This window comes from Schistocerca nitens, chromosome 4 (assembly GCF_023898315.1).
Source record: "Schistocerca nitens isolate TAMUIC-IGC-003100 chromosome 4, iqSchNite1.1, whole genome shotgun sequence".
In the NCBI taxonomy this organism is placed as follows: domain Eukaryota; kingdom Metazoa; phylum Arthropoda; class Insecta; order Orthoptera; family Acrididae; genus Schistocerca; species Schistocerca nitens.
Window position 1 is genome coordinate 772,575,829 of NC_064617.1, and position 20,786 is coordinate 772,596,614.

The 20,786-nt window shown below is 42.0% G+C and overlaps 1 protein-coding gene across 3 annotated transcripts in view; it reads left to right on the forward strand.

The window, feature by feature from the left end:
• LOC126253107 (protein pigeon) overlaps window positions 1-20,786 on the forward strand; it is a 486,240-nt gene that overhangs the window by 57,830 nt on the left and 407,624 nt on the right. For all 3 annotated transcript variants that reach the window (XM_049954213.1, XM_049954212.1, XM_049954214.1), the window contains exon 2: window positions 17,278-17,426. In XM_049954213.1, coding sequence (XP_049810170.1) covers window positions 17,278-17,426 — 149 coding nt within the window. The remainder of the gene's footprint in view (window positions 1-17,277; window positions 17,427-20,786) is intronic.

Below are 20,786 nucleotides of genomic sequence, written 5' to 3' on the forward strand. Positions count from 1 at the left end.
ATTTGTAAAGACTTATGCTTATTGTTAAAGTAGGTATTCCAACATTCCCCATTAGAGGTTATCTCAAAACACACGGTTTCAAGGTCCATAATCTCCAGCTGACTCAAGTTGTCGATTGGAATATCATTGTACTAGATGACTAGTAAGTTTTGAGTAAATAACAAATCATTACTTTCAGGACTGCTGACTTGTGGCTTTATATTCCTGTATATTTGTCTAATTGCAGCCAGTCATTTATTTCGTAAGTTCAACACAGTGTACATGCATGCCTCATGTCAAGCCTCTTTACATTGTATGTACGGTGATGGTTCATGTTTAGAGTACATGGGAACAGCATAATTAGCAAACATGTTGAGTGTAATAATTTCAACACTAATTGTAGCACTAATAAGTGTGGTAAATGGAAATGAGCATTTGGCGTCATTGGCCGGGAGGCCCCTTATGGGACAGGTCCGGTCGCCTCGGTGCAGGTCTTATTACATTTGACACCACATTGGGCGACCTGCGCACCAATGGGGATGAAATGATGATGAAGACAACACAACACCCAGTCCCTGAGCAGAGAAAATCCTCGACCTAGCCAGGAATCGAACCCGGGCCCCTTAGGACGGCAGTCCATCATGCTGACCATTCAGCTATAGGGGTTGACAATAAGTCTGGTGAATTGTGAAGTGCAAGACATAACATAGTTTCTGAGGGTAAGCAAATATTGCACACTGTTAAATTCAGTGTCGACATGCATTTAGTTTTGATGGTGGTGTCACTGCAGCCAGTGTCTGGAAGTAATAATGTGTGTTACTAAATGACTAAAATGGTGCAATTTTCCAATTGCAGTTGCTTGCCTAACGGCTTCGAGGGTAAACAAAAATTAGATTTTCAGTATTTCAAAAAATTACTGACCAACTTTAAAAATTTAAAATGCTAACATAATTGAATGATTAATGGGTATAATCTTACATTGAAAGTTGAACACAGTACTGACATTCAGTCAGTGTGCTCACAGCTATCTGAGGCGGTCGCCAGGAGCAGCCCAGTCAGGAACCGCAGTCACCTGTTCCACTGTGCGCATGCAGCACAACTCCAACAATCCAGATGGAGACAGTGTTTTTATAATGCCATACAAGGGCCTCGGAGCTCTCAGTTATCAAATTAATTCATTACTTAACTACAACCAGTGTATTCTTCTTGTTGTCACTCCGTGACCTAATAAATCATATCTGTTTTACAACTTTGTGCTTCCTTGTCTTCTAGTTAGAACACAAGTGACAACAAGTGAGGACTGGGTTTTCATGTGTTTCGGATGATATTTATGCTGTTTGGCTCTTCATTAGAGGCTCTACTCCAGTCACTCCTGCAACAACAGCAGATGAACATGACTGTATTGGTATGATTGTTGGCTACGTTGACAAACACATTGTTGGTATCAGGGACAGTGAATGCAATTTCCTTCACACCCATCTTGATTTGTGCAGCATGCCACAAAGGGTGGATCTCCTGTGGGGGAAAAAAAAAAGAAAAAAGTCATGTAGTGGCAGCATGTCAACTACATCTATACTGTGCAAACCACCATGAAGTGCATGGTAGAGGGCACTTCCCATTGTACCAGTTATTAGGGTTTCTTCCTGTTCCATTCACTTATGGAGCATGGGAAGAATGATTGATGGATTGCATATGTGCATCTTGTCCTCATGATCTGTATGTGAGTGATAAGTAGGGGCACATACTGTATTCCTAGAACCATAATTTAAAGTTGGTTTTTGGAGCTTTTTTAGTATATTTTCTCTGGATAGTTTACATGTGCCTTCAAGATTGCACTTGTGACTCACTGATATTATAGCCAGAGGAACTATTAATTTTTTTTCATTTTGTGAAGTGCGTAATTTTATATTTCCAAACATTTAAAGCAAGTTGCTGATGTTTGCACCACTTTGAAGTCTTATCAAGATCTGATTGAATATTTGTAAGCTTCTTTCAAATGGTACTTCATTATAGATAACTACATCACCTGCAAAAAGTCTGAGGTTACTATTAATATTGTCCACAAATTCATTAATATAAAATTTGGACAGCAAGGATCCCAGCACTTTCCCCTGGGGCCCACCTGAAGTTAGTTGTATACCTGACAGTTATGCTGTATCCTAGATGACACACTGCGACTTCCCTACCAAAAAGACATCAGTCCTGTCACAGATTTCACTTGATACTTTTGACAAGTGTAAGTGAGGTACTGAGTCAAATGCTCTTTGGAAATCAAGAAAAATTCATTGCATCTACCAGATTCCCTTGATCCAAAGCTCTTATAATGTCTTGTGAGAAAAGAGTGAGTTGGGTTTCACATGATTGATGATCTTGGAATCCATGCTTTTTGGCACTAAGGAGGTCATTCTGTTCAGGATTTGTCCTTATGTTTGAGCTCAGAATATGTTATAAGATTCTACAACAAATTGATGTCAAGGATATTGGACAGTAGTTCTGTGATCACTTTTGCTACCCTTCTTGTAGATGTGTGTGACCTGCACTTTCTTTCAACTATTGGGCACCCCCCCCTTTTTTTTTTTTTTTTTTTTTTTTTTTTTAAGGGATCTACAATAGATTATAATTAGAAGAGGGGCTAACTCAGCCACAAATTCGGTATAGACTCTGACTGGGATTCCATTGAGCCCTGAAGCTTTGTTCTATTTTAACAATTTCACCTGTATACAAGCATCGTTGACACTGATACTTATTTCAGTCATATTTTCAGTGGTACAAGGATTAAATTGGGGCATTTTACTGGGTTTTCCTTTCTAAAAGAACAATTGAAAATGGAGTTAAGCATTTCAGCTTTTGCTTTACTACCCTCAATTTCAGTTCCTTTCTCATTCACTAGGAACTGGACACTAACCTTACTATCACCAACAGCCTTTACACATGGCCGGAACTTCTTTGGGTGCTTTGAAAGATCATTGGACAATATTCGGACATGGTAGTCATTGAAGGCTTCATCCATTGCTCCCTTGACAGACAAATGTGTTTCATTCAGCATCTCTCTTCATTCCTATTATAAACTCTTCAATTGGGTACATATCCATCCAGTGCATGGCCAATTATTCTTTTAAACTTGAGCCATAGTTCCTCTACATGCTCATGGCCACTGACTCGAGTTTTGACATGGATATCGTCAAAGATGTCAAGTCTGTCTGTTGTCATTAGATCCATTGTCAATCTCTGTCCCCTCAAGAGTCGTTGCAGGAATCAATGAACATCGATATTTATATTCCTTGTCATTGTGTTCGCTACTGTCTGCCAGCCACAACAAACTTTTCACTTAAGCACAGGTGGTGGATCAGCTGTTACGCCTACAAATTGACATGAGAGCTGCCATGTCCCCATTCAACTCCCAGACTTGGGTACCCACTGTTGGCGTGCAGCGAGCACAGGTTGGTAAGGTGTAACAAACAGGAGATTCATATTGGTGTCCAGTTCATGGCTGACAAACCTTACAGGTGAGTTGTCTGTTCCATCACATGCTAAATGGTTAATTATGCGAGTACTGAAACTTTGTTTAGCTTAGATGCTTTTCTACTTTTAGTCTTTCTTTTATGGGTGCAGTGCATTTGGTTCAGACAAAGTGCCTAATCATGAATTGAGTTTCCTTGTGTTCTGAATTAAGTTGTGCAAATAATTTCACAGCACACATCAAGCTCAAACTCTCTGCCTGTCCGCATTTTTTTTCAGGAATGACCAATACCAGTAGTTTTAAGTGACCAAGCCATGTCGGAGCAAGATTGCTTAATGTCACTGAGAGTGATTGTATTGGTTTCCTCAAGTGAATGGGTTATGCCCTTAGTGATCATAAAGACACTGTCTAGTAAAATTTAGCTCTGTGGCGACTTCAAGGTCCCTGTTAATGCATGAGCAATCATGCACACATACCTGCTCCCTGTCCTGGAGGTGTTGCTCACAAAGTTGGTTGGGGATCTGTTCTTTCTGAAAATCGATTGGCTGAAGCCTACCTTCATATTCCATTGGATGAGGCATGAATACAGTTCTTTGTGGTTAATACGCCTTTTGGCCTCGGTCAGTATCAACGGCTAATATTCAGGTGCACCTGCCATCTGTCAACATTTTTTTTTTTAATAGGTTACATTGGTTGTCCCTCAGTGCATTAACTGTCTTGATGATATTATTGTGACAGGTCCTACCACAGAGTATCACCTCTGTAACCTTAATTTTTTGTTTATGGTTGTATAAGCTGTGCACCTGAGATTTAGCTTTGCCAAGTCTCATTTTTTCCAGCCTGTGATTGTTTATTTGGGTCATAAAATTTTCCAGCAGGGCATGTGCTCCTTGTAACAACATACAACCACGATCACGATTATGGCTTTGCCACGTCTGTTTATTTGGATCATAACATTTTCCAGCAGGGCATGTGCTCCTTGTAACAACATACAACCACCATTATGGCTTTGCGCCATCTATTAAATGTACAAGAATTTAAGGCATTCCTCACCAGTGCCGCATACTATCATGATTTCATTCCCATAGTGACTACTGTTACCCACCCCTTGCATCTATTGTTGTGGAAATGTGCTTCTTTTTTTGATCTGCGGCTTGTGAGCATACTTTTGTGCAGCTTAAGAATATTCCTTGCTCTGAGCCATGTCTTGCAACTTTTCAACCTGACAAGCATCTTGTTCTGGCCATGGACACATCTGAGTACAGGGTAGGGGCAGTCCTGGCCCACTACTGCCATTCAGATGTCTCCGAACAGCCTGTTGCCTTTGCATTGAAAATGCCCATCTTTTCTCAGCAACAGTATTCCCAGTCAGAAAAAACAGCTCTTGCTATTATTGCCTATGCCTTAAAAGATTTTAATGTGTTCTAGTATGGTACAAAGTTTCATTTAATTACTGACCATAAATCCTTTGTTTCCATGTTTATCCAGTTAGCGATCGTACTGGACAAAGCCGCCCATTATCTTCAGCTTTGGGCTCTGTTCTTGCTCCAGCACAATTATGAAATTTATTTTCTTACCATGTCATAACATGTGAATTTGGATGCTCTGTCCCGACTTCCTATGGGCCCTGACTCCTCATTTGACAAGGAGGATCTGCCTTTTTCAACTGGGTATGGAGGAAAGGCCCATGGTGGTTGGCTTCCCCATCACCAGTTCTCATATTGCTTCTGCTTTGGCATTGGGGTTGGTGCTCCGGCAGGTTGTATGTGTGGTACATTAGTGGTGGCCTGACAATATGCTGGGCCAGGCTTCAGAGCTGCTTCACACTGTGCCATCATTTCTCCCTTTTGTATGGTGCTGTTCTCCTGCCAATGGAAGAGTGAACTCCCCATGTTGTGGTTCCAGTGGCTCTGCAGCAGGAGGTCCTTCAATAATTACATCAAGGTCACAGGGTAATCTCTTGCACAGACTTCTTAGTGCACCTTCATGTGTTTTGGCTGGTATCAATTGGGAAGTGGAATATCTTGTCACAGCCTGCCACAGGTGATTGTGTCAGCAGGTGGTGCTGCATGCACTTTTTTTCCACCATGCTTGGTCCCTACACAGTCTTGGTAAAGAGTCTACATTCATTTCGCTGGTCCATTTATTACACCCTTTCTGTTTATTGAACATTGGTGCTTTTCATTATTTTTCTTATGTTGTTTATTGTCCATCAATGACAGCAGACACAACTGTCAAGGTATTGTCGAAGATATTCTTCATAGAAGGCTTGCCTTACACTGTGGTTTCTGACAGTGCTCTTCAATTCATGGCACAATCTTTCAAGGACTTTTGTACATGTAATGGCATTCGCCACATCATGGTGCCTCCCTTCTATCCACAGTCAAATGGCAAGGTGGGACACCTTGTTCAGATGTTTAAGATGCAGATGTGCAAGTACATAGAACATTTCCAGGCCACAGAGTCTGTCACAGCTTTTTAAACTCTTACAAACTGATGCCAATTGGGACCAAAAATTCCACCGAGCTCTTGCACAGCCGACAGCCACAGATGCCACTCGCCCTTCTGCTACCGAGTAGGTATCCCTAAACAACACTGGTTTCATCGAAGTTTGTGCCCAGCGCACCAGTCTGGGCCTTGGGTTTTGGATGTCACCCTCACTAGATTCCAGTTGTCATCCTCAGCCGATGCGATCTTCATTGTTCACACTGAAGATTGACTTATGGCATGCCACCAGAACTAGTTCCATTCCAGGAAGGGCGCCACCCCCACCCCTCACCCCGCACCTATGGCAAAGTGTGATATCCCATTCTTCAGTGCCCCTGGTCACTCCCAGTCTCGGGCAGGCCTAACGGTGGCCCCTTTCTGGTGTTCGGGGTTTTGTCAGAACCGATAGAAGGTTTGCTTCTTGCGGCCAGGGCCTCCATGTCACATTGCGCTGAGCTGGCACTTTGTCAATGGGGACAGAAGCAGCATCTTTGTTGTTACAGCCTCTCCTCTCCAATCTGCCATTGACGCTCTCTGTAATGACATCCCATGTGGCGGACTACCAATGTCCAGATGGCTCCTGCCTGCAGTCGCCAGTCCTGTACGCCAATCACCCAGGGCATCTGTGGGCATTTGGGATGTCCTTGTACCAGTCACTTTCATCTATATGTACAGGGCTGAGTGAATGAGGTACTTCTCACACCTTGACTATCACCGCCTGACACTGCCACGCACACGTGGATGTCTATGCAGTCACAGCATCATGGATGGTGATGCCTGGTTCTTCCCCATGCAAGGAAGGAGGAGTGTCATCACCTGCCAGTTACTGCACTCCCGCCACAGTAGACGTAAGTTGGGCCATTACAGCTATCGTAGTGCGCGTCAACATTCAAACGGCACACCCACTGCCACTTCAGGTGGCTGCCAGGGGTAGCACAGTCACCGACTGCAGTCACCTGTTCCACTGTGTGTGCACAGAACTACTCCAGCGACACAGTAAAGAGACAGCATCTTTATATGGCCATGCATGGGCCTCTGGGCTCTCAGTTGTCATGTGTGTTCGTTACTTTTAATGTCTGTCCCCAGTAGCTGAATGGTCAGCATGACAGATTGTCTATCCTCTGGGCCCGGGTTCGATTCCCGGCTGGATCGGGGAATTTTCTCCACCCAGGGACTGGGTGTTGTGCTGTCATCATCATCATCATCATCATCCTATCATCCTCATTGACTGCAGGTCGTCAGAGTGGCATCAAATTGAAAGACTGGCACCTGGCGAATGGCCTGCCTGATGGGTGGCCCCAGCCATATGATTAAATAAATAAATTACTTGTAACTATATCCAGTGTATTCTTGTTGTTGTCACTCTGTGACCTAATAAACCATAACTGTTTTATGACAGTGTGTTCCCTTGTGTTCTTGGTTAGAACAATATTCATCCAGTATTTGTGAATGAGAGCTCTTAGTTACTTCCAGCAAACTTTGAACATGTGTTTCATATGTGTGAATGCAATTTTTTTTAAAAAAAATAGGGCTGTTATGTTACTGGTTTTTGACATAGGGGAACAAGCAATCATGATTCATAATGATCTGAAGGAGTTTCTGTTATATAGATCCATTGAAGTTAAAAGAGTCAGCAGTTGATGGTTATGGAGACACAGTAACTGCCCACAAGGGTCAAATGCCATTTTGTATGAAATTGTTAGTGAATAGTTTCAGTATTATCGAATCTATGTGTGATAGATACCACAAATGTTTATATGGCTGGCACTGTGTATGTTAAAGTACCAATTTTTTGAGCATGGTAATATATATTTTTCTGCTACTCTTGGAATATAATAATTCCATTTTCAAGCAAGTATTCATAGGTAGATAGTTAAATTAACCTTACCTTTCAATAAGAAGCATTGCAGTAAATTATCCAATTTACTCTCTATAGTTACAACTATGCTATATTGTATTAAGCTTTTACAAAGATTTTGAGAGTGTAAGCATGCAGATAACACAGTTTTTCAAAAGTGTATATAGCCACGCGGGGCTAGGCACATGGTCTGAGTCAAGTTGGTTTCTTTTATTTATAATTACTATAACTCTGACTAATTTATTACAACTCTGACTAATTTCCAATTATGTTGCTTACTGATTCTCGTTATTGGTTGCAATTACTTCATATGTACCGGTTCTTTTGAAATGAAGCAAGTATATTCTGGCACTAGAAGCAAAAGTAAAGATCACCAATTGCAATAAAGGTGGTGCTTTAAAACCACAATCCCATAATGCTGGTTGAGAAATGTCCATCAGAGGCAAAGATTCTAGGTTGATGTCCTGGTCAAGCACACAGTTTTAACCTGTCAGGAAATTTCAAATCAGTGCAGACTGAAAATTCGTTATGGAAACAATCCTTTAGGCTGTGGCTAAGTCATTTCTCTGCTATATTGTTTCTTTTCAGAGTAAGAAGCCGACAAGGTATGCTGGAGGACTTTTGTGAAACTTGGAAGGTAGGAGAGAGGAACTAGCAGAAGTAAACTTGTGAGTCGTATCTGAATAGCTCAGATCAACACAAAGTTTTAATCTACCAGGAACTTCATCATCAGTCCCAGATTCAGTCTGCTGCTACAATATGTATTTAAACATGCAGAACATGACGACTTTTTTAGTTATCTGGAAGAATGACATCTCTGTTAAGTGCTTGAGTTATTACATATTATATGGGTAGACAGTCATAACTAAATTGTCATACAGGATGTATCTGAGGGTCAAATAATATGCGATGCCTTGCAGTGCAACTATTAATTGTACTTGATGATATTTGGATAAGTACCTTTTTATTTACTTTTTCTACATATAATTTTGCTTGATGACACTGGTTGCATGTAATGATGCTTAAAGATGATTGAAGCATTTGTATTTAGTTCTAATAGTTATGGATGTATATTGGTATTGTCACTGAGCTAAGCCACAGAACCATGCTCCCATGTGACAGTTGTTTGTTCATGACAGTGCATGCCTACAGTCTGATATTATGCAGTAGCTTTCACTGTATAACTTATTATTGCCCACACAATCCAAACATGATGCCCTTAGACTAATATTTGTTGTGTGGCTGCCAAACAGCTGTGCAGACAGAGACACTTCTTAATTGTGTGGAAAATCCTGATGCCCCTGACTACTTAACAGTTAGCCAACATCACACACAATTATTGCATTCCAGCAATCACACTACCAAAATACCTATGGCAACACTATCTTTTTAAGATAAAGCCCTAAAAACCACAGCTACCTCTATTATTGCTTTCAGAGTATATTACAAGCATGAGGCCAGTGAAACAAAAACTTATTCTACAGTTTCAGAAGTGTCATTTATGTATTTTTATAATGTTAATGATCATATTATGTTCATTTTAACTTTTAACAAAAGCTTTCACTTCCAACCCTGATAAACTTTTGGCTGACTCTATAATTTACTACTTCAGATCTTCCATTGTTTAACTGAGACTTGACTGTTAGTATTGAGAAATACATTGATCAGCCAGAACATTATGACCACTGACCTACTATCAATATAAACCCATCCAAGCAATAGCATCATCACCTGATGAGGAATAACTACCAGTCAGGCACATGCACGGTGCACGTTGTATTGGTGAGTGTGCTGTCCATGTGTAGAATGGGGAAGGAGTGTGATCGATCTGAGTGCTGTGGTGAGCATCTTCAAAATGTGGCGGGGTTGGATGACCACCCTTCATTAAAGATGTCAGACATTGTGAGCTGGGCAGACAGGTAAAACAGGGCAGTCGGCAAACTGTGGCAGAACAAATATCAGACTTTAGTACTGGGCAAAGTTCAAGTGTGTCTGAACACGCAGTGCACTGAACACTCCTAAGAATGGGCCTTTGCAATTGATGACCCATGCATGTGCCAATGTTAACACCACGACATCACCAACTACGATTGAAATGGGCACGTGATGTCAGCACTTGATATTTGTGCAGTGACAGAGTGTTGTGAGGTCTGATGAACCCCAATATCTTCTACGTCATGCCAGTGGGAGGGCACAAATCCATCGTCTTCTAGGGGAACAGCTCCTTGACACCTGTACTGTGGGATAGAACCAAACCGGTGGCAGCTCCATTATTCTCTGGGAAACTTGCATGTGGGCATCCATGGGTCTAGGGGAGCTTGTGCAAGGCACCATGACAGCCACGGAGTATTGTACCATGGTTACAGACCATGTACACCCCTTCACGATGACCATGTTTCCAGATGGCAGTGGTATTTTCGACAAGATAGTGCACCATGTCATAAGGCAAGGAGTGTGATGGAGTGGTTTGAACCCCTTAAAACACATCTGGGATGAGATTGAACGTGGTATCAGAGCTCAACACCCCCTCCCCACAATTTTCGGGAATTAGGTCACTTGTAAAGGAAGGTGTCACGCCAACTCCCTCCAGCGACCTACCAAGACCTCATTACTTCCTTGGCATGATGTGTTGCCCCTGTTATCCTTGCCAAAGCTGGACATACCAGCTATTAGGTTGGTGATCATGATGATGTGGCTGATCATTGTATGACAGATGCATCTCCTCTCAAAGACCATGATGCAACAGACAGGTATCTATGCTTAATGTTGGACTTCAGAATCTCAATTTCTTATTTCTAAATCTAAACCTACAGAGTGTTTCACAAGTACTTTTACAAACTTTAGGGACAGGTTCCTTACATCAAGAGAAGAAAAAAATGTTCACTTGTACACACATCCGAAAATCCTTTATTTTTTAGTTATTAATGAACATTTACAATTCAGGTTATATGAACTCAACATATAAACTCGTAATAAATGGTATAAATGTATCCTCTACAAATCACAATGTCGTGAATGGCAGAGGGTACTTCCTATTGCACCTCTTGCTACAGAAAGCTCCGGAGTAACAATAATTTAAAACCCATTGTGCATTCTGTTATTTGTCTTGTCTTGTCTTTGCAATTCCTGGGGGAGTGATTAGAAGGGGTGTGTAGTATATTCCTGAATTTCTCACTCAAAGCTGATTCCTGTAAGTAATCTTTCATCAGGTGGTTTTTTCAGTTTTTTCAGCATCTCTGATATTTTCCCATGGGTCAAACAAACCTGGGGCCATTTGTTTGCCCTTTTTTGTATACATTCAATATCATCTGTTAGTTCTATTTGGTATGAGTCCCACACATTTGAGCAATATTCCAGGATGGGTTGGATAAGTGTTTTGTAAGAAATCTCGGTATTTATACATTCATTCACTCATTTTAGTTAGCTCCCAAGTGCTAGCAAATTATAAAGAAGAAAACACCAGCAGAATTTAGTGACATATTTCTTATACATTGTCTTTGTAAAACATACCAAAATATTCAAATTCTTGCAAAGATTGAGGCTTGGAGGTTTGCAGAATCTATAGAGATGTTGGGAGGAAGATACTATTATCAGTGTAATAAATATAAGTTAGCATGGGGGGGGGGGGGGGGTGTCCAGTTGGCACAATTTGTGAATCAGCCATTAAAGTCCAACATGTTTTACTCAGCATCATGCCAGCCACAGGGTGGTTATCCATGCTCTTGACTGTAGTTTGTCAGTGGCCATTCTTTTGGGTGGACAATTGGTTGGTGGTTCTGCCCACTTGAATGGCAATGCAAAAGTTACAACAAAGCCAGCAAATGATATGACTTCTTTCACAAGGATTCCTGCCTCTGACTGGGTAGAATATGTCTATGACAGAGTGGAATATAGGGATGTGTTGGTTGGGTGTGTAGAACAAGTGTTGCAGCTTGGTCTTCCGCAAGGATATGACCCACGTGGCAAGGTGTTCAGAGCTGGTGTGACACAGATATGGCTCAATTATAAAAATAAACTAATATTTCATTAAACGATTGGTTGCCACTGTTTGTACCTAAAATTAATTTTTCTGAAGTTTCTAAGAAACTACACTCAATGTCTCAAGGATTGTCTCAAAGTTGATTTAGAATGTTGACTTCGTACTTAGTAATTGCTGCAGCAAGAACAAATGCAATTTATGGAATGTATTACTTTATTGAAAAACACGTAAAATACAATGAAGTACAGGTTGTACAATGAACACATCGACTGGGCAACAGTAATACAGGTTATGGAATAGGCCAAGCACTTGTTTGCAATCACTTAAATAGTATTGTTTCTTTGGCAGTCACCAGAGCATGCCAGGAGGCCAACCCAGATAGCCCCTCTGAATGGGCCTGTGAAATGTGGACGTGCGGTCTCTGAAGTTGTGTACATCATGAGTGGAGGTACATCACTCCTTCCTTCCAGTTGTGGGAAAACCACATACATACATAAAATCACTAGGCAAAAAATTACTGGTACAAAAAAAGCACTGGTACCATGAAAGGAGAAAAAAAAGCAAAAGAAAGGGGAAAAAGGCACTTATTTCTCACAAGGCACTGAGACTAAAAGTCATGGGGAACACCAGTGATGATGCTGACGTCCACTTTATCGCCCAACGACAGTGACTGCTGCAGCATGCAGTGGGCAGGCACCAGCGAGTAGGGGTAGAAGTGATGAGGGGCTGGTTTGGTGTTCCATCCCACCACTTGTGAGAAGTTGTAGGGCCTGGACCGGGGATGACATCTTGATAGTGATGTCCTCTTTGAGGTCAGCAGTTGGCGCCAGTCATCAGCGGGGTTGTCGGAGATGGTGGCCACATAGAACCCAGCAACAGAGGTGGTGGCAGCTGCGGCATCCGCTGCAGAGGGGGCTGTGTCGGCGATGACAGTCAAGGAGTGCAGGAACCCCAGACAGTAATCTTTCAGGCAGCGACCCCCATTTTGGTGCAAACTGACCATCTGTAAACCAGGAACAGGCATTGGCAGCATCGAGGGCAGGGGAGATGGTGGGCACTCCAGAATAGACAGTGCTGTGCACAGCCGCAACTGGTTGAAGTGACAGGATGACCACCCATAAGGAGTGCACACGACGCACAGGTGCAAGCCCCGATGATGCTCAATGAAGGCATGAACCCTGTTCAGCCGGTGGCCAAAACCACAAGCCCTGACAGACACACCTGGCTGGAACTGTTGCAGAGCCAGTGTGGCCATTGGATGTGGCATTAGATGCAGTAGGTAAAAGAGGGTCCGTGGGTGACACCTATGTGGCAGCTTTACTGGGCTTTTGTCCTCGACTGGAGCGAAACAGTACCAACTCAAAAAATGGTTTGACACAGCTTCAGGTGACCTGCCAGATACATCTAAGTTTTAAACATCTGAACAAAGTGTTCTTCCTCATCAGTAGACTGAGGATGAGATGGGTGAGCTGAGAGATGGCAAACACCACTAGCCTGACAAAAAGATGTAAATCCTTGAAAAACAAGCTGGGGCCATTATCTGTAGCCATGGTATACAGAAGCCCCTCAATTGCAAAAATTTTAGACAGGGCTGAAATAGTGGCTGCTGTGGATGTGGATAGACAATGCACCATGTAGGGAAACTTGGAATAGATGTCCACTACAATAAGCGAAGACTGATTTAGGAAGGACCCAGCAAAATTGACATGTAGACGCTCCCATGGATGCCATGTCATCAGCCAGGATGAAAGTCATCCGCGAGGCCACATGTTGTTGAACACAGTAAGTACAAAGCAATGATAAGCCATGTAATATCCCCCTCTATGCCCGGCCATCCCCCAATGACCAACATGCAGAAGCCATAGTACATTATGGCATTAGGAAGCAGGAATCACAACCTGAGGAGCTGCATCCTCCATAGCTAACAAAAGAACTCTGTCAAACACATAAAGGCAGTGCGCAAGGAATCTGAGGCACTAGTCGGGGGTTTTTCCAGCCAACAGTGCTGCACAAAAGAGTACAGGATCCACAGTGATGACCAATGCTATAGTGGCACTAGTGATGTTAAAACCATTGACCGTGTTGTGGTTCTCAATATCTAAATAGAAACAAAGCAACTCATCATGATCGAACACCAGGTTCACTCAGATCAGAAGGCGAGATAAGGCATCGGCATTGGTGTGTTGCACCGTCAGCCAGTAATGGATCTGATAATGATAATGGGAGAGAAAGAGAGTCCACTGCTGCAAACAATGCTCTGCCTGACTGGTACGGATGCTGAAGGGTTAAAAAGAGTAACCAATACCTTGTGCTCTGTGATTAAATGGAACTTTGAACCATACAAGAAGACATAAAATTTCTTGATTGCGAACACAATCACTAAAGCCTCCTTTTCAATCTGAGAATACTGCTGTGAACGGGAGTTAAAGTCTTAGAATCGTAAGCAGTGGGTCATTCAGACCCATCTGCGTATTTGTGCACCAACACCAAGACCATGCTGAGAGGCATCTATAGCCAACAAGAGGTGCTGACCCAGCTGAAAAGTGGTCAGACACGGGGCAGATTGAAGCTTAGATTTAAGCAAAGAGAACACTCAGCCACAAGCTGGGGATCATGGAAAAAAGGCACATTTTTACACAGAAGTGTGCATAGTGGCTGAGCAACAGTGGATACGTCCTGTAAAAAATTATGGTAGTACGCAACTTTATCTAGAAATGCCCACAGTTCCTTAATGGACGTTGGTTGCGACAAAGCTGCAGTTGCATCAGCATGGTGATGCAACGGCTTGACCCCCTGTGTGGTATACCTCAAAACCTAGGCACTCTGTTGATGGCTGGAAAAATTGATATTTTTTGAAATTGCACTTTAGCCCCACAGACAGCAAAACAGAAAACAGTGATTGGAGTTTGATAAGGTGCTCTTTGGGGGAAGAACCCAAAACAGCGATATTGTCAAGGTAATTGATGTAGCCAGGAGCAGAGGCTGTCAGCTGTTCTAAAAAACTGAAAAATTGCGGGCGTGCTAGTGATGCCGAAAGACAATTGTTGTTATTGGTATAGCCGAAAGTTGTATTGACAACGAGAAGGTGGCTAGTGGCCTCATCCAAGAGGAACTGGAAGTCCACTTCTGATAAATTGATCTTGGAAATGTAGTGGCCGCCTGACAATTTTGTGAGCAAATCATTGTGGCAGGTCAGAGAATATATCTATCATGAACTGTGCATTAATTGTGACACTGAAGTCACTGCAGAGGTGAAGCTTAGCCGTCAGCTTCTTAACGATGACCTGTGGTGTAGCCCATTCACTGGAAGAAATAAGCCAAATGACATCGACTGATGTCAGATCATCTAATTCGGCCTTGACAGAGTTGCACAACACAACAGGCACCTGTTGGCGCTGAAAAAAATGAGGGCGGGCAAACTCTTTCATAGTAATGTGGGCCTGAAAAATGGTAGCACAACTGAGCCCAGGGGAAAATGGAGACGAAAACCCAGAGCAGAGGGACTCCAGTTGCTGATACAGAAACAGATCTGACACTAAATTTAGCTAATTGGCAATGGAGATACTGAAAGCATTAAAAGCGTCTCACCCAAATAGGTTTGCAATATGGAAACGATCCACAAAAAGGAAGGTGAAAGGGTAAACAACAGATTTGTAAGAGACAGGAGCAGAGACCTGACCTATGGTCAGAATCTGCTGTTTAGTGTAAATAACAATCTTACGTGAAACATGAGATGAGGGGAGCCCACGTCCATGTTTACTAAAGCTGTGCAGCCCCTGTGTCCACTTGCATTTTTAGCAATTTATTAAACACACACAGGTCAATAAACAGTTTGTTTGGAGAAACAGTCATTTTAGCAACACATTTTATGTCAATCAGTACCACTGTGTTTTGCCACGTTTGAAGAGGAGTTACACACTGATGCAATGTGGTCTTTCTTTCAACACTTACTGCAAACTGCCCAGTGCTTAGTGCACGCAGCATGCTCATATTGAATAAAGCTTTATGGACAAGACAGAAGGAGGGAACGTGGCTGCTGCTGTGACATGGCCTGTTGCTGCTGTGATCATAACCGACACTGCCTCATGTGACGCTGAGTCGTAGGTTGTACTCCTGCAATGACTTCCCCATTATCCTGAGCTCTTACTGCATGCCTAAGAGTGGTTGACTGCAACTTCTGATACCTCTTCACACACTGCAATCTGATTGCCTGTGGTCCGTGTCACTTCAAAGGACTTTGCTGTATTGAGCACATCCATAAGCTTCGGATTCCCACATTGATGTGCTTTTTCGCAGACTTCCCTATCCAGGACCAGACAAATAATAACATAATTCACCACATGATTAGTGTAGGATTCATGATGGTTACTAGTGACAAATTTACAATGATGGCTCATCCCATGTACTTCTGCAGCCCAGGTTTTGTAAGATTGGTTTGGGTGTTGCTGACAATGGTCACGTGTCGCAGTGACATGACATGTGTTCTGTCACAGTAATAGGTTGAGAGAAGCCTGCATATTTCATCAAATGATAAACTGGCTGGTTGTTGTAAAGGCAAAAGTTGCTACAGCAACTGATAAATGCACAGTGAAAGCCAGAAAAGAAAGCAAGCCTGACACAGGTTTACATGATCCATGAGAAAAACCTCGAAATGTTGGTGTAACCATGTCTTGTAGGGGGGAAAGTAAACCGCCACGAAAATGCTGGTGCCACTTGATTTAGAATAGTGTTGAGACCCTGTTGATGTTCCACAAAGGCTTGCTGCTGGACAATGAGATGTTGGAATATTTCTTCCATCGAGATGTTTGTCGAGTGACTTAGCATTGACACTGAGGTGTAGAGAAAATGTAACCCTCACTTGTTGCCAAGTTCGCTACAGCAAGAACAAATGCGATTTATGGAATGTAGTACTTTATAGAGAAATGTGTAAAATACTGTGAAGTATAGGTTGTGCACTGAACACATTGATTGAACAACAGTAATACAGGTTACAGAATAGTCCAACCACTTATTTGTGATTGAAGTAATATTGTTTCTTTGGCGGCTCACTGGAGAGTGCCAGGGGGCAACCCAGGTGACCTCTTTAAGCGAGTCTGTGAACTGTATGGACAGGCTTGTGTTATGAGTGAAGATACATCAGTAATGAACTGTTTGAAAGTGATTTTGAAATTTTTGTGAATTGTTAAATTATGATGCTAGAATGCAAGTACTAACTGCGAAACTATTTTTCTGGTAAACATTAGCTTGTGATGTCAGCTTGCACATCAGTGCTATTTATATGCCATCCTTGATATTAAAACGGTATTCTATCTAATGTTGCATTACAAAGGTATTAGTTCATTACATAATTTTAATTATATTGCAAGTTGATTTTAAATGTGACATTTATTTTTTATTTAGACTGTGTTCTGTGAGTGTTCACCAGATTTATAGGACTACTTATATACAGAAAAATGTATTCTGTGACATATATGTCATTTGAAATAAAAAGAGATTTATTTCTTTATTTTTTAGGTACTGTCAGAGAATGGAAGCCGTTGGGTCAGGAGCAAGACGGGTGCCTAATAATAGGATGGTGGCTGGAACTGCAGACTGAAGATGAGAACTGTCACAAACTTCAGACTTACATTGGAAAATACTATCATGAAGGCAACAGTTTAAAGGTTTGTCACATAATCCGTAACTCAAGACTGCTCCATAACTTTTTATTAGAGCACAGCTTGTGGTGATGAACATGAATATCACACAGTCAACATAAATGTTTACTGGGTATGGTGCTATGTTGTGTTATAAAATTACTGTCACTAACATTTTGGTCATGGTCATGGTGGTCTTCATCTGTGTGTACTGGCATAATGTGTTGCCCAGTGTCCATTATATTTGTCATGTCCTCTTAGTGATTGTGAAATTGCATCTCATTTTTGGGCACAATTGATATTGTTGGTCTCCTGTGGTGGAAGGAGTGGAAACTTTGTTAGATTGCTTTCCATTGGTGGACGGAGTGGGTATGTGATGTTTGTTGCTTCAGTATAGTATGAACCATGACTGGCAGGCATCAGAGAATGGGGTTTTCCTCCTGGTTGACATGACTCGCTCAGCGGCAGTTTCTCGATTGTAATGCTCATGTTTCAAGTTGTACCTGCAGTCTGTAGGGCTCTGATGGCTGGCAGCCAGTGAGGTACAAGTCTATAGGGAGTCTCTCTGTTCATGTCATTATGACATTTTAATGTTGCAGAGGCCTCCTTGGTCTTTCACTTGACCATCTCTTGCTGCTTGGCAAGCACACAGATTTAATTGAATTTTATTTTCCTGCCACAGTTTTTCTGATGTTGGGTCACCCAATGTAGCACTCGTGCTCCCAGATGTGTGTTGCAGCTGGCATGCCAATTTCTCTGCTGTATATGTCTCCACACTCAAGAGTCCACATTGCTCATATCTGCAGTAGATGGAGCTTCCTTCACATAAGGTAAGCACGCTGCTGGCTGCAGTTGATCTATGTCCTGCCTGTCTTTCATTCTTTTATTGGTTTTTGTTGTTCTGTGTTTGGGATGGTAACCATCAGGCAGGGACATTAATGAGTGGGCAGGTGGCTTGAATTGCCTGTGTTGGGTGATTGTGAGATACAGCATGGAAGTACCTGTCCATATGTGTTGGGTTTTAGTAAGCTCTATGTGCTAGTGTCCCGTCCAGTGTCATTAATATGTTCACTTGTTTGAATATTGATAAAATGTGTATAGTTCTGCCTTACTGGCGTGGACCATATGATGAACAGATTGTCCATTGGAGCTGAACTAAGTGCCACTGCTTCAAATAAAGGCACCTGTTAATATGTCAGCTGCTAATGAGAAGAGGAGAGAACTCAATGCTAAACTGTCTGTCTGTGATATTTTCCTCATGATTTGAAGCAAGTTGATAACAAAAATAGCTCAGTCTGGTGTGGCAGATCAGTTTCATATAGTGACAAGTTTCTAAATAGGGTTTTATGTCGAAGCTAACCATGAGATCCATTGTTAAAATTGTCTCTCTCTTTATGCATATTAAACACACTGGACAAAAGGTGTTAGTCCCTCAGAAAACACAATGCTAATATCATGTTAAACTAACTGTAGTATTGATAACACTGTCAATTCACAAGTTTCTTCTGGTATGCCAGAGCCATCTGAAGCCACTCATTGATAATTAGATCCCATAGAGCTACGGAATTTCAGAAATATTGACTACTATTTTCAACTAATGTTTCAAATAGTTTTCATTTGATGTGAGTCTGAGTGATTTAACAGGCAAGTTGAGATGTGATAGGATGTCTTACACCCTTGTCAAACAGTGAATGTGGGCATGCAACTGTCATCATGAAGAACAAAGGATGACACTTTGTCAGCAAGAAGGTTGAAATTAACATCCTTGTCCACATTCGTGGTACCCTGAATGAGTGGACCCAAGTCATTGTATGGAAAATGCCCTCAAAACATCGCAAAACCACTTCCAGTGAACCATACCCTCCACACACTGAGGGTTAAATGCCTCATTGGATTGCCAGTCCACTCTAAATCTTACATCATTGGAAAAGTGGCAATCCGCAACTTATCAAACCACACTACACATGTCCAGTGAGGTACTCTCCAGTTTTTGTGTTGTTTGGTCCATTTAACATGTGTGCTTTATGTGCTGCTGTGAGCAAAGGCCTGTTGCAAGATACCCAATTTTACATGTTCGTTGCATGCAGTTCACTTCAAAATTGTCACTCGGAAACTGGTTGAGGTGGACCTGCAATTACTGAAAGCAGTAATTTCTACGGTTTGAAACCGATTGTCATTGACAATGCTTGACACTTGCCTCCACCACTCTCAGTTATGATATTTTTTGTACAACCACCTTGCTTATGTAGGCAACTTAATTCAGAATGTAGTTATGAGCAGGTCCAAACACAATAGCTGCTTTCTGCCATTCTCTTATGTCTTCACATCATTCCATCCTAGTCTGTTGGTTCATATGGCTGATTGGCATATATACATCATTTAACAGCCTTTACTTAAGTCAATGATGAATGGACACATGGCCACCGTGTACCAGTTCTACACTGTCATTAGCACTCCAATGTAATTAATGTGCTCTTTGAAACAAATAACTAATATTTTATTTGGTGAGTTTATAAAGTGTGTAGAAGTATTCATGTAAGAACCTGTTTTGCCAACTAGATATCTTAATTTACAAGCTGAATAATGGATGCGTACAACTTAAATGTGTTACAGCATTAAAACTAATTAAGATGCTCGTACTATTTTTGGCTTATGTAACGCATTATCTCACAAAGTTTTTGTATTATCACAAAATAGGGGAGATAATGCCACAGACATGATACGTGAATTGGAATGGCAATCATTAAAACAAAGGCGTTTTGTGTTGTGACAGGATCTTCTGATGAAATTTCAATCACCAGTTTTCTCCTCTGATTGCGAAAACATTCTGTTGGTGTCCACCTACATAGGGAGAAATGATCATTTAAGAGAAATCAGGGCTCGCACAGAAAAATTTAAGTGCTTGTTTTTCCTGTTCACCGTTCAAGAATGGAATGGTAGAGAGACAGCTTGAAGGTGGTTCATTGAACCCTCTGCCAGGAGCTTTATTGTGAATAGCAGAGTAATCACTTAGATGTAGATGTAGATGTAGATGCAGATGCCGCTCAATCAGATTCAATATGTGTATCTTTGGTGAACACACAACAACCATGAAACTTCCTGGCAGATTAAAATTGTGCGCGCGACCGAGACTCGAACTCGGGACCTTTGCCTTTCGCGGGCAAGTGCTCAACCATCTGAACTACCGAAGCACGACTCACGCCCGGTCCTCACAGCTTTACTTCTGCCAGTATCTTGTCTCCTACCTTCCAAACTTTACAGAAGCTCTCCTGTGGAGAGCTGTGAGGACCGGGCATGAGTCGTGCTTCGGTAGCTCAGATGGTTGAGCACTTGCCCGCGAAAGGCAAAGGTCCCGCGTTCGAGTCTCGGTCGGGCACACAATTTTAA